We start from the raw sequence: 14,575 nt of genomic DNA on the forward strand, positions 1-14,575 counted from the left end.
GGGGGGGGGGGGGGGGGGGGGGGGGGGGTGGGGGATGGCGGGGGGATGTTGGCTCCTTGGTGGTTGTGGTGAAGGGCAGGAGGGGGGTTGTTGGATCCCTGACTGGGACAGGGACATCCTCTGAATGCCTTGGGTGATGTGGAGCAAAGGGTCAGGTAAAGGGGGAGAGATGCAGGCTGTCTGTCTCTGTGCCACGTACTTGTCCTTGGCTCTTATCTGTCCATTCTTGTTTTGGTATGGCATTCCAAGAGCATGACATAGGTTGGCCCCGAGTAGTCTGCATCCAGTGTTGTTCGGATGAATCCCATCACGCTAAAATCAATCCTAACAGTTCCAAAAGATGTTAAAATTGTCAATAAACTTTATCCCATGAGTGAAGCACGCCGATGTCAGCCATGTATTCAGGGCAAGGAGTCTGTTCCCTTTTCCCCAGGGTTGGAATGGTGCCAGAAATGAACACATTTTGTGACTGACAGTCACTCAGTTTCTCCAGGAGCAGGGAAAAGTCTTTTTTCAGGATCTCAGAGCCAGTTTTTCTTCGTAGAATGTCAAAAGACCCAGCATGGATGATAATCCTCATGTTACTGGGGTGTGTAGAGAGGATCACTGGCAACAGCTCGGTTAGCTCCCGAGTGTCAGACAGTGTTAGATTTTCAGTCTTGCCATTCTTACATGCTTGGTTATTGAGTCTCCGATCAGGATGGTATCTGGCTGATCAGGTGTGGTGTTAGCGATACTTCTCCTGGCTCTTGGCTTCTCAGGTGTGGAGTTAGCATAGTTTTTTCTGGCCCTGGGTCTAGCAGTGGTTTTGGGGCTATTGCTTGCATTTTGGATAGCCTTAATACCACAAGTGTGATTGGCCTCCCTGGGTTCAGTGTAGTTGGAATTGTCACACATTTCATTTGGAGCCAGTGCATCATACCTGTTGTGTAGAGAGCGTTCAAGTGGAGGGGTGAGCGTTGGGGCTCTCCTGACTGATTTCCTGCTGGATTTGCCTTTGCGTCTAGTGACATCAGACCGAGTCCTGGCTGGAGTTGATGCTTTTGGTCGAGCACCATTCCTGTGCCAGTAGGAAGGGTCATTAGGGAAGGCCAGTTTGAGAGCCTCTGCAGCTGATCCAGTGGTGTTAGTACATATCCATGAGATTGTGTCAGCCAAGTCAGCGATGGTATGCTCCACATTTGTTGTATTTCCATATATAAAAGTCTGTCCATCAGCACCTTGTATGTTAGCTGCCACAGAGTCAATGAATTGCTCACTCTCACGAATTTGTTGTAGCATTTCATTCTTCATTTGAAGCTGCCTTATCGTCTCAGTTAGTCGCTCACACTCTGTGCAGCTCACAGATTTTGCCATCTTGTCCTTGTCCTAATCACAGGTTTCTAGTCACAGACACAGCAAAAGGCTTGCACTGTGCTTCAGCCCTGCTCACACAGTACTAAAGTGGTGAAAAAGTGGTGAAAATATGGCAGTAGTCCTCTGTATCTTTCACAAATTAAAGTCCCAATGCTTTAAAAGTATCCAGGATCTACTTTCTATAGCTTTTAGCAGGAAAAAACAAGTATATCCACAAAAGAATGTAAGCAAAGCGGAGCGCAAGCAGCAGAGCGTCTGCACTGTAAGAAAGCCGGAAGCAGAAAGCAGAGCTAAATGGTAAACAAACATGGCACCACACCGGTAAGGTAAGACAACACGTTTACATGTCGCTTTCTATAGGTTCTCTGACATTTATCCTAACGATATGAGGCGGTCTTTGTGGAATAAAAAGCTTGTTTAGTGGACTAACTTTGCACTTGAAGGTTGCCCGTTCACTTACGTTTTAACAGGTCTGACGCTACTATGCACCCCGGCTGTATCTAGGCTAACGGCTAACATGCTAACTTATTTTTATGTCACTAGTCACTTGAAACAAATTTAGGACGATAGCAGACAGGTTGAAATAAACCGAAATTTCCCTTTAACCTTAACTGAGGAGTCTGCTGATGTTGCAGTGTTACAGTACGAAACAGGAACAATTCTTCACAACTTGTACAAAATAATAGCATGAATAAACAGTGTGATCATAATTTTTATAACACACATGCAACTAAGCGACAATACTGTATCCATGTTTTAAAGTACAGTTATTTTACAATGGTATGACAGTAATCATTGCTGCATCTAATGTTGTGGAGGAAGATGTTAAAGATTTAGGGCATTTTTGAGTCAGATGGATGTTATTTTTGTTTTAAGAATGTGAGTCAGTAGTTCATCTTTCCTGGTTTTGTCCTTGTATTATTGTGTCTGTCTTAACGTGCCTTTATACTGTGCTGTGCTATCAGCTTAGCAGTATACGAAGGCCATTGTAGTGGTAAATTTCATTTTTTTGTTTTCGTTCTTTAATCAAGCCACTTCCTTCAGCGTGCGCAGTAGACGGTTTTTTAAACTCGTATCCAACCCATAGATGAACATAACTCACTCAGACATGACTGCAGTTCGTCCTTGAATTTAATTCAACAAAAAGGTGCGCAGTACAAGTCATACCCTTTGATAGGGCTCGGACACGGTAAAAAGCTGTTAACATCCAAACTGCTCACACTGTCTGAATCAAAGCACACCTGTGTCAAACAAAAAACACACACCTGTCTAATCACTCACGTACGTTTTCAGGCATCAGACATGCGCAGTAAAATTCATATTAAATTCATATCAAATGATAAGCTATCACAGGAAAATTACATCTTAACCCTATGTATTCAAATGCTAACTAATATTATGCAAACTGCAAAAAACATTTTCATTTGATTTGGCTCTTACAGCCATATTAGATCATGGACAGAAAGCCAGAGAGGTGCAAAAGTACACTGATCTGTATTAAATGGAGAGTTTGCAAAATAAATCTGGTGAATTTATTTTGTAAAGATTTGTAACTTGATCCCCAAACAAACACTTTTCTTTTGTGGGTGTCTCAAAGTAGCAGAAGAGATGTGTCACGTTGTTGGATTAAATGCAACCTGATGAAGATTCTTATTCATTGTGTGTCTCACTCTTCAACACAGGATATAGCATACAGAATAACGAAGAGTTGAGGATAGTGATGGTGGGGAAGACTGGAATTGGGACGACAGTGCTTTGAATCAAAGTTCAGCGCAAGGTCTATGACTGTTGACTGCTCCAAGGGCAAAGCTATGGTGGACAGGCAACAGGTTGCTGTTGTCGACACCCCCGGTCTGTTTGACACCAGGTTCGGCATGGACAAAACAACTGCAGATATAAGTCAGTGCATCTCTTTCGCTGCTCCTGGACCCCACGTGTTCCTGGTGGTCATCATGCTGGGCCGATACACTGATGAGGAAAAGCAGACGGTGCAAAAGATTCAAGAAATCTTCAGCCAGGCTGCAGACAGATACAGCATGGTTCTCTTTACTCATGGTGACCTTCTTAAAGACACGACTATTGAGGACTTCTTGGCTGAAAGCCCTGACCTGCAGGGACTCGTGGCCAGATGTAATGGCCAGTACCATGTCTTCAATAATAAGACAAATGATCGTTCTCAGGTCACTGAGCTGCTCCAGAAGATCAGAAATTTAACCCAGAGGAACGGAGGCAGCCACTACACCAACGAGATGTTCCAAGAGGCCGAGAGGAAAATCGAAGCTGAGAAACAACGCATCCTGAGAGAGAAAGAAGAGCAGATACGCAGAGAAAGAGAGGAAATAGAGAGGAAGATACAGGAGCAACACGAGGAACAGACGAGGAGAATTTATCAACAACTCCAGGCTGAGAGGGAGAGGGAAAGAATACAGAGAGAGTGGGAGTTGAGGCGGGAGAGGGAGAGGAGGGAGGAGGAGATGAGGAGGGAGAGAGAGGAAAGAGAAGCAGAAAGGAGGAGAGAGGAAGAGGAGAGAGAGAGGCAGCTTGAAAATATGAGGAGACGGTTAGCAGAAGAGCGTGAAAGACAACTGGAGGAGGAAAGAGAGAGGTTGAGACAGCAAGAAGAGCGGCAAGTAGTGCATGTACACACTCAGCAAGATGATTGTACAATTCTTTGATTTGGTTTTCAAGTCTTTGTATTTGTGTGCTCGTGTGCTGATATGAAAAAAACTATTTAACTATTTAAATGTATAAGAGGAGGGAAGGGTTGAACCTCTCTCCTCTCATGGTTCATGGATGGTAATGACAGCTTATCAGCCATTGCTACCTCAAGTTAACATACCCATTAACTTTGAAAATTACACTGTTACAGTTTAAAACCTAGAAGGACCATCATCAGCAGAAATGCAGATAATACAGGTACTGTATTGGCTACCACTGAGAAGCTGACAAATGACAATGAGTTCACTACCTCCTTTAGCAACAAAATTCAATGTATTAGATTAATAAATCAAATCCCCAAAACAACACAGAAAGATTTGTGAGACATGACAGATTTTGGTGCTTTGAGCTACAGAATGCTTGCAGTATTTTATGTTGCAGATTAATAATCAAATAATAAGCCCAATGAAATAAAATATTTTGAATGTTTGTCGACCAGTAACTTAAATAACTTGAACCTGAACTACTTGTTTTACTTGGCAACTCTGTAATCATCCATCAAAGAAAACATGGAATGGCAGCGTTTAATTACTTTTCACCACAAAGCTAGAAAAAACTTCTGCTATATGTGTTTCTCAGACCCTGATAAGAACCTATAGTCAGTATGCGTTGGTCTGTTAAATTGCCTGTGTTCAAGGAATAAATAAATGAGATTATTCAATCTGACGATGGAGTGTCTTGGTTTTTTATTATTTTTTCATGGTTGTCTGCATTAATTTAAGACTTTTATTTATGTTTAAGACTTGGACAAACTTACGCCTTACACTGAAAACAGCAGCGGCGAAGCACAGCTCGCTGCAATAATTATATTTTTCTGCAGCCGAGAGGCGTGTTTTGTGTTGCAGGTGGGAGAAAATACTTTGTTACATAGGTTAACGTGTCACAGCTGAAGAGAGAATTTCACATGGATTGACCAAGTCAGTGAGGAGAAAAACAGACCCACAGACAGAGTTTTCGTCATTATATAGTAAGATAAGATAGTCCTAGTTAAGACCTAGTCTTGACTCTAAAGATTTCAGCCCCAGGTCATGCAGGTGTTTTTGGAAAAGGCTCAAATTTCAAAACATTTCAAGGTAATTTGGGTGCGGAAACACTGCATAAATTAATTGATTAATTAATTATGGTGAGTAACTATGCAGAAAAAAACTTCTCCTGTTGTATTTGTTAAACCAAGACTAGGTATACTGATCCAACATGATTAAAGACTGTATATTGTGTCTTGAATATATTCTCATGTGTACCCCATCTGTTAAAGAAATCCCCCTGTAACCTCATCAAGCTTAAAAAGCTTTAGTTTCACTTTTACCATGTGCAGCTATTTGTGGAGGTGGTTTGGCGCCGTTCTAAAGGAGCTGCAGCAGACACAGGCTGAGCTATGTCTTCACCTCAGCTGCAGTAGGCCCATCTACTCCGTACTCTTTAACCTCCTCAACATGGCGAACCACTATTACTACACAAACATGGCCAGCAACTACTACGACCCCAACGTGGCGGGCAACGTAGGTAAGATATGATGCTTTATCTGTGTTTAAAGAATCATTATTTTACAGTAGTCTAACAGTGATCACTACTGAATCTAAGTTTACTGAATGTACTTCTGTGGCTTCTTCACTTCAGCTGGAACATCTGCTTCGTACCCTTTAACCTCATTATGGCCAGTCACTACTACAACTTACACGTTGTCAAAAGAATTACTTCGTAATGACCTTTAAAACAACAGAGACCGGAGCCGAAATATCAAACTTTAACAGAGTTTATTTTCTTGTACAAGAAGGAGCGTTTCACAGTGCAACACACAAGATGAGGTTACAGAGAAAAGGCTCTGTGAGGAGTACAGACTTCATAGATAATGTCATATCCGTTTCAGTTCCTCTCCTAATCTAACAACTGTCTTCAGTTGGTGTGACACCCTGTCACACTGGCCTCCAGATGACATACTCCCGACCTGTCTCCGACCCTCGGTTTCTCTCACTTCTTCTTACAGATATAGTACTGAACTTAACGTGTTGTCTTACCTTACCGGTGTGCTGCCATGTTTGTTTACCATGCAGCTCTGCTTTCCAAAGCGCGGCCGAAATATATCTCGCCAGCTCTAGATAAAGCCCAGCTGGATGCTAACGTTACTCCAGGTGGAGGTGCCTCGTCCTCTGTCACATCCAGACCTTGAAAATAAGGCTGCAACCGGTCCCATTCCTTGCAACAGAGGCNCAGATGTAATGGCCAGTACCATGTCTTCAATAATAAGACAAATGATCGTTCTCAGGTCACTGAGCTGCTCCAGAAGATCAGAAATTTAACCCAGAGGAACGGAGGCAGCCACTACACCAACGAGATGTTCCAAGAGGCCGAGAGGAAAATCGAAGCTGAGAAACAACGCATCCTGAGAGAGAAAGAAGAGCAAGAACGCAGAGAAAGAGAGGAAGTGGAGAGGAAACAACAGGAAAAATACAAAGAAGAGATGAGGAGAATTTATCAACAACTCCAGGCTGAGAAGGAGAGGGAGAGAATACAGAGAGAGTGGGAGTTGAGGCGGGAGAGGGAGAGGAGGGAGGAGGAGATGAGGAGGGAGAGAGAGGAAAGAGAAGCAGAAAGGAGGAGAGAGGAAGAGGAGAGAGCGAGGCAGCTTGAAAATATGAGGAGACGGTTAGCAGAAGAGCGTGAAAGACAACTGGAGGAGGACAGAAAAAGACAGAGAGAGGAAGCAGAAGCTGTGGCGCAAGCAACACGAGCTGCAGAGCAAGCCCTCAGAAATACTCTAACATGTAGAATTAGTTGATTTGGTTCTCATGTCTTTGTTTTTGTGTGCTAGTGTTCTGAAGTGAATTTGACTATTTATAAGTGGAAGAAAGGGTTGAACCTCTCTCCCCTCACTATAACACAGGACTGTAATGACAGCTTATCAGCCATTGCTACCTCAAGTTAACATGCTGCCACTGTTACAGTTTAAAACCTAGAAGGACCATCATCGGCAGAAATGTGTGCAATTGTGCAACATTTTAAGGCTCATTTATGCTCAACGTTAGATACAGAGTCGGACAGAGTCTTCTGTCTGTACTCTCCGTTAATTTCATCCATATCTGTGCATGTTTTCTGAAAGCTTACGGATACAGACGAAATGGAGCAGTATCACCAGAGATTGTGGAGGCAGTGTAGCGTTGGCCTAGTTCAAGCAAGATACGACCATAGGAGATGATGAGGACGTTTAAATAATGGCGGACTGGAAGGAATCGGTCATATGGTGAATAGAATTCTTCATCCACGTGTCGGGATGTACGTATAATGGCTGCACAGACAACCACCATCCACAATGCTGCCTCTGTTTAAACGTACAATATTACAGCCTCCTCCATCGTTGCCTCATTTGTTCTGCTGTCTTGTGCCATCCATCAGCTGTATCTATGCCATCATGAAGGACACACTGAGGTTGGAGGGCAGTGATGTTTACAAGGTTTGAAACGGACGTATCTGTTTTTATAAATGAGCCTTAACACTGCAAATTACTCATCAAATCATATCTCCCATAATATGAAAATGTTTTGAATGATTGCCAACCAGGAACTAAATTACTTTACTTGTTTCACTTGGCAACTATGCGACTATTCAGAGTTCAAAGTAAACACAGAATGGCAGCATTTAGTTACTTTGCACCACAGAGCTGGAACAAACTTCTGGTTTATAAGAGTCGACCCTGGATGACCTTTGATCCATGTTCAATACTGTTATGTTAACCAGTGTCACTGACTGAACCTGAAGCACTCATCATTGTTCGCTTTACACTGAAAAGCAGCGGCAAATTGTAGCTCGCTGCAATAATTACTTTTCATTTGTGTCTGGAGGGCTTGTCCATGTGTTTCAGGCAGAAAGAAATATTTTATAACACAGGTCAACATGTCACAGGAGCCAAAGGACTCTGTTTACTGATTGGTTGTGAGTATTCTCTGGCCGCAAGTTAAACTATGATCAGCTTTTTGTTTGGTGGCACTTTGCTGAAATTCAAACAGCTGCAGCTCAGAGCAGCTGCGGCGGCTTTCCACAGACACAGCACGGCAGCTTGCCACAGGCTGCACTTCACTGCTGCTTGGTGTGTTCTCCACAGTACGCTTAAATGTTAACATATCTTGTCATTCTCTGCTTTTCTCTTTTCTTAAATTTAAACGGTAGATATATTCACTTCTTTCTCTGTACTTTTTGTTTAACTCATTGATAAAATGTTCATGCATTTCATGAAATACTTTGAGGTGCTTTTGTGTGTAATGTTTGCTATTCAAATAAACCTGCCTAGCTGTGTCTTGGATTATCAAGTTGTGTTCATTGTGTTAACATAATGTTTTAAATAAGTCAGTGGGAAAATTGATGAAACTCCAAAATGTCCTATATTTCAGAAATGAATTAAAACCTAATTAAATAATCATGACTAATTATTACTATTACTATTTGAAAAGTTTTTAAGACACACACACACACACACGCACACACACACACACACACACACACACACACAAGCTTTGACTTGTAAGTGAACTCATTATCTTAAAGTGTTTTCATTTGTCAGAAGACAACAAATGAGTGCAGAAAGGCAACTGGCAACAATACTGTAGCAATGTAAAGACCACATGTTCACAGTTTTGCAAAAGTGAGTGTAAAATAGACAACATGCATTCAGTTTGGTCGACTCGGTAAAAGGAGTGGCTGTAGACGTTTATGGTTTCAGAGATAGTGCTTCAAGAATCACCGTTAGTGTGCAGGCATTCAGAAAGAAACTGTTACCAGACTGTTTCACCTTCACCTGATGGATGGAGCACAAGTGGACGTTTAGGAAGAGCTGCAATTTATCATAAGTACTGAAAGGAGGGAGGAGCTTTAGGCTGCTTTGTGCAACAGTGTCTGCAAGAAGTACTGCTATTTCTTGGAAATGCTCAGGGAGGAGAGAGCAAGGTTTGCGGCGTAGCGTAAACACAGGGACTTCCCGGAAATGAAGCAGCGGTGGTTACACACGGGGAGAAAAGTTCCTTCCTTACCAGAGGGGAAAATTCCCCCTAGAGGAGAATTTTTTATAAACTCAACAGCTAAACTGACCAGAGCTAGAGCATTTTGAAAAATCTCAGATCAGAGGTTCTCAAAGTTTTGATGAGTGAATATCATTTAGGGAGTGAGCACATAATTGAAAGCTGCACAGGAAAAGTGCACACACTATTACTTTTTATGACTTTTTTTTTTAGGGCATAACATTTTACAAAAACTATAACAATTGATACTGATATGGCCCACTGTATGTATCACTCATATTGCATTCTAGTTTTCACTTTTTTACACATCTGACAGTAATAAAATGGCGAGACAGTGCAGTGTTTGACAATGAATATGCCTTCCCACAGCAGTCGTGCAGCAGCTAAGGCAACACCACTTACACAAACTACATGCAGAACTTAAGTACAGTGTAAAACTAGAACTGGAAGCTGTAATAATAGCAATTTCTCAAGTTTATTTATGATTGTGATTACATTTTCTAGTGATAATTTTGGACGGTGGTGCGTGATTGCTTTTGTAGGGGACATTCTTTGAATATTGGGTGGTATGTGTCCCCTCAGTATAAATACTGCAGAGGACACTCATTTTCCCCGAGGAGTGAATCCAAACAGCAGCGGAAACTTGGAAATGAAAGAAGAAGTCAGAGAAAACACTGTGACGACAAGCCAGCATGTGGTCAGAAGAAAAAACAACTTTTTTTACATACATCTTTGGCGTGCATTAAATAATTATCTTGACTGTATGCATAGCTAATTATCATCTTTTTTTCTCAAGCTCTCCAGCTCCAGGTTATGCAGGTGTTTTGGAGGTGGCTCAAGGTTTAATACATTACTTTGTATAAGGTTTCTTAAGACTGGAATAACTTGCTTTTAAATACACAATCCCTGACATAATTTCACATGTTTATAAATGGTTTGGTTGCTTTAAGTTAAATTGCATGTTTCAGATGGCCCTACGCTATTCATTTACTCTTCTTTGTGATGATTTTGTGTGGATTGTCTCAGTTGTAGTGTGTTGGTTAAAGTGCTGATTGTTGTTTTGTTGCTTTAATATCTTTGTTTTGTCTCTTGTTATTCATATCTGTTTGTATGTATGATGGGACCCCCCTGAAAATGAGATGGTTCATCTCAAGGGTTTATCCTGATGAATAAACTTAACAATACCGCATTAACTGAAAATAACTGGTTGTCGTATGGGGATTGAGGTGAGACATTATTCAGATAAAGCTGCTCTTGTTCTCTTTGTTAATCCAAAATTAGATGTACCGATCTCATGTACACCCCGTCTATAAAAAAAAATAAATCCTTTTGTAGCCACTGAACGCTTTAGTTTCACTTTTACTGAGGGCAGCTTTCTCTGGGTGTGGCTTCGTGTCACTTTAAAGAAGCTGTTGCACACACAGGCTGAACTTTGTCTTCACTGCAGCAGCACTATCTGCTCCGTACTCTCTAATCTCAACATGGCCAACCACTATTACAACCCACACATGGGCAACAACTACAACCCACAAATGACCAGCAACTATGGTAAGTCATGACACTGTATCCACGTTTTAACATACAGTTTGATTTGACAGTGGTGTAACAGTGACTCAAATGCTATGTAATGCACTTCAGTGGCTCCTATAGACTACTACCTCTGTAGACTTACACTGGGTAGAACTACAATCACATAATTTTGTATTTCAGACCTAACCTTTTGCTCCAAGATCATAATCTGACCACAGAGTGTTTTATACAGGGCTCCTACAGTTAAAGGCATATTTCAGCATCACTCAGGATGAAATTTAAGACCACTTTTACAATAACCACAACAAAAACAAAACGTGAACCAACATCAGTGACTTAGAGTGAGGGACAATTTTGCCTAAATGTTTATTGTAACATAAAACATAATTTTTTGTATCTAATTTAAATGTTGAAAACAAGAAAACAAACAAATAAAAACCCCTTCTAGAGGTTGTGGAGACAAGGGTAAAACAGAAAGAGAAAAACACTTTGCATTTGTTTGCGTGTTTTCATGGCACTTTTGTGTTTCTCACTCTGCATGTGGGATTCTTCTGCCTTAATTCCCATAATGCTAAGTGTGAAAAACCTTTTGCATAAAAACACAGAGCCTTTTTCTTTGTCATAAGATCTTGGTTAAATAGTTGATTTTGATGGAATTTGCATGACCTCAAGCTAGGATCCTCTCCTCTGAGCGTCCTGTCAGGACACAAAATATGAGTGTAGCTGCTGCTGCTATCATGATCTGCCTGGTGTTAATGCAAGAGGCATCTGGTAGATAAAAAAATAAATTAAAAAAAGTTACCAATTATTTTAAAATGCAAACAACAACAACAACTAAAAACAAAAACACTAATAATTTCCCTTGTCCTAAACATTTTTTAGACTTTTGAAAGATTGGACTTTTTCATTTGAATTTGGATTATTGCAGAAAAACAAACATTTATGATGCTTACAAGTTTTGTTCAGCAAGATAATCCCCACAGTTGAACACCACTTTCATGATTATTGAGGCCTGAATGCAAACACCAGATGTTAAAAGCTAATGTTAGGCTATAAACAAACAAAGACACAATGGTCACATGATTTTAACATTCCTACCACAACAAGGCTGTGGTCGGTGTGTGATGACGTTCTGTAGTCTCATTTAGCCACTTGTTAGCAACCACTTCTTTTTAAGACACGTGAAAGCTTCAAATTTGATGAGAGGTGTATTTACTGATGTATTTTAATTCACAGATGTCCTTTAAGCTTGTGTTAACCTCAGCCGTTATTTCAGGCATTTAACCAAAACTCATTGTCTTTGAGACAAGGGAACCTGGAGAGCAAGAATACTAACTCATTTCTGGTTTTTAGGACTCAGCCTTGAGGAACTCTGTGTGTCAGTCAGGATAGGTGGGGAGGTTTCCACATTGCAGTTCCACGTTTAGCTGAAAAGGGTGTCGATTATAAGACCTGCTGCCTGCTTCCTGTAAATGGTGAACTGAGACGAGGTCAGATGCAGACTACTCAGTTCACTACAAGCACCCCTCCCAATATCTTTTCCTGTGTCTGTAGCCATAGACACACTCATTTGAACTGAATAGTGTATGCAAGATAAATTGAGAAGAGAAGATAAAAGGCATTTCTCTTCTCTCATCTTTGTATGAACTGCATTAAGTGCAATGTATGTACAGCCTGATGAAGATTCTTATTCATTGTGTGACTCATTCTTCTACACAGGATATGGCATTCAGAATAACAGAGAGCTGAGGATAGTGATGGTGGGGAAGACTGGAATTGGGAAGAGTGCCACTGGAAACACCATCCTGGGACGACAGTGCTTTGAATCAAAGTTCAGTGCAAGGTCTATGACTGTTGACTGCTCCAAGGGCAAAGCTGTGGTGGACGGGCAAGAGGTTGCTGTTATCGACACCCCCGGTCTGTTTGACACCAGGTTCGGCATGGACAAAACAACTAAAGATGTATGCCAGTGCATCTCTTACGCTGCTCCTGGACCCCACGTGTTCCTGGTGGTCATCAGACTGGGCCGATACACTGAGGAGGAAAAGCAGACGGTGCAGAGGATTCAAGAAATCTTCGGCCAGGCTGCAGACAGATACAGCATGGTTCTCTTTACTCATGGTGACTCTCTTGAAGCCCCGATTGAGGCCTTCTTGGCTGAAAGCCCTGACCTGCAAGAACTTGTGGCCAGATGTAATGGCCAGTACCATGTCTTCAATAATAAGACAAACGACCGTTCTCAGGTCACTGAGCTGCTCCAGAAGATCAGAAACTTAACCCAGAGGAATGGAGGCAGCCACTACACCAACGAGATGTTCCAAGAGGCCGAGAGGAAAATCGAAGAGGAGAAACAACGCATCCTGAAAGAGAAAGAAGAGCAGATACGCAGAGAAAGAGAAGAAATAGAGAGGACAATGAGGGCACAATATGAGGAACAGATGAGGAGAATGAATGAGCAAATCCAGGCTGAGAGGGAGAGGGAGAGAATACAGAGAGATGAGGAGAGGAGGAGGGATAGGGAGGAGATGAATGAGGAGAGAAGGAGGGAGAGGGAGGAGAGAGCAGCAGAGAGACAGAGAGAAAGAGAGGAGAAAGAAAGGCAGATGGAAGACATGATGGCGAAAATGAGGGAGGAGCATGAGAAACAGCTGAGCAAGGCAAGAAAGGAGGTGCAGGCCAGGTATGAAAATGAGGCCAGAGATGAAGCTGAGGATGGAAATCCATTACATCACATAGTGAACGCTGGTAAACTGGTAGTTGCTGGAATTACGGAATTTGGAAAGGCGCTTGGGAAGTTGTTCAGATTTTGAGTGGTTCAGGCAGTTTAACTAGAGAGGAGCACTCCAGAAAAAAATTTCATCTGCAGAACCATGATCACAATTTTCCTTTTTCATTACCTGAGTCAGTTGTCATAAAGTTGATATTATGTGTCTAAGTAGAGCTGTTCATCATATCATACTCTTATGTTGCCATCTAGTGTTCTTTTTGCATGCTTTTTTTAATATATATATAACCTGTTATATGTTCAGTGTTTTACTTAGCATTTCACAGTGTAAAATGTTTGCATATCATTAACATTTTAAAGATAATTTCATACTTGAAGCTATGCTTTAAATCAAATGACTCATTATAAGTTTTCAGTCTTTTTTTGTGCACAGACTAAAGGACCTGACATCATTGCATCTCACTGGAATTGTAACTCATATGATTTCATGTGACAAATAAATTGATTGATCCTTTTGTTGTGTTCATGTGCCGAACCGAACAAGAAATAAAGTTGTGATATTAAGACCAAACCTTTGTCAAATTAATTATAAACTGTTCAACCACCAGTTCAAAGGTTGCATCTTCATCCTAAGTTGGACACACTTCTTCATATGAAACAGTACCTGTTTTCCTGCCAGCCTTGTCCCCAAGAAATTAGGGTAGACTGAGGTTGGTTGGCACACGTTTATTTTCCCGTCTTTTGAAGGTCACAGAAACATGAATGTAACATCGAGGTGTTTGCCTTCCTGAGCTGCACTCATCTACTATCTGAAAAACATCTGAAAGACACATACTGTTTTGGTAAGGGTGACATTTTGATTTTATAGTATCAAGTATCAGTAATAAAGTGTCCTGTGTATTAAATGTATTATAAAGTTGTGTGAGACAGATATTAGCAACTCAGATTCAGATTTGTCATTTTTAAGCTCCACATAAAGATGAAATAGTGTTTCACACATGCCACCAATCAATAATAATAATAATAATAATAATGATAAAAAGGGGGCGTCGGTGGCTTAGTGGTACACTGCGCTCTGAGAACGCAGGGTTACTCGTGGTCCCTAAAGTCTCCAAAAGTAGATCAGGAGCTAGAGCCTTCAGCTATCAGGCTCCTCTCCTGTGGAATCATCTTCCTGTTACGGTTTGGGAGGCAGACACCGTCTCCACATTTAAGACTAGACTTAAGACTTTCCTCTTTG

At 41.4% G+C, this 14,575-nt stretch overlaps 1 protein-coding gene and 1 long non-coding RNA gene across 3 annotated transcripts in view; one reads left to right on the top strand and one right to left on the bottom strand.

Moving 5' to 3' along the window:
- LOC126404396 (uncharacterized) overlaps positions 1-14,575 on the bottom strand; it is a 34,187-nt gene that overhangs the window by 6,631 nt on the left and 12,981 nt on the right. The window lies entirely within an intron of this gene.
- Positions 3,078-13,894, top strand: LOC126404326 (GTPase IMAP family member 4-like). 2 transcript variants are annotated; one of them, XM_050067496.1, is made up of 2 exons: positions 3,078-3,585; positions 12,903-13,894. In XM_050067496.1, the coding sequence occupies exons 1-2, from the start codon at positions 3,138-3,140 to the stop codon at positions 13,418-13,420; spliced, it is 966 nt and encodes a 321-aa protein (XP_049923453.1). In that variant the 5' UTR covers positions 3,078-3,137; the 3' UTR covers positions 13,421-13,894. The 2 variants fall into 2 exon arrangements, with proteins under 2 accessions (XP_049923453.1, XP_049923452.1); XM_050067495.1 differs by lacking the exon at positions 3,078-3,585 and adding an exon at positions 10,498-10,628 and having other exon boundaries at positions 12,330-13,894.

Source organism: Epinephelus moara, chromosome 17 (genome assembly GCF_006386435.1).
Source record: "Epinephelus moara isolate mb chromosome 17, YSFRI_EMoa_1.0, whole genome shotgun sequence".
Classification (NCBI taxonomy): Eukaryota; Metazoa; Chordata; class Actinopteri; order Perciformes; family Serranidae; genus Epinephelus; species Epinephelus moara.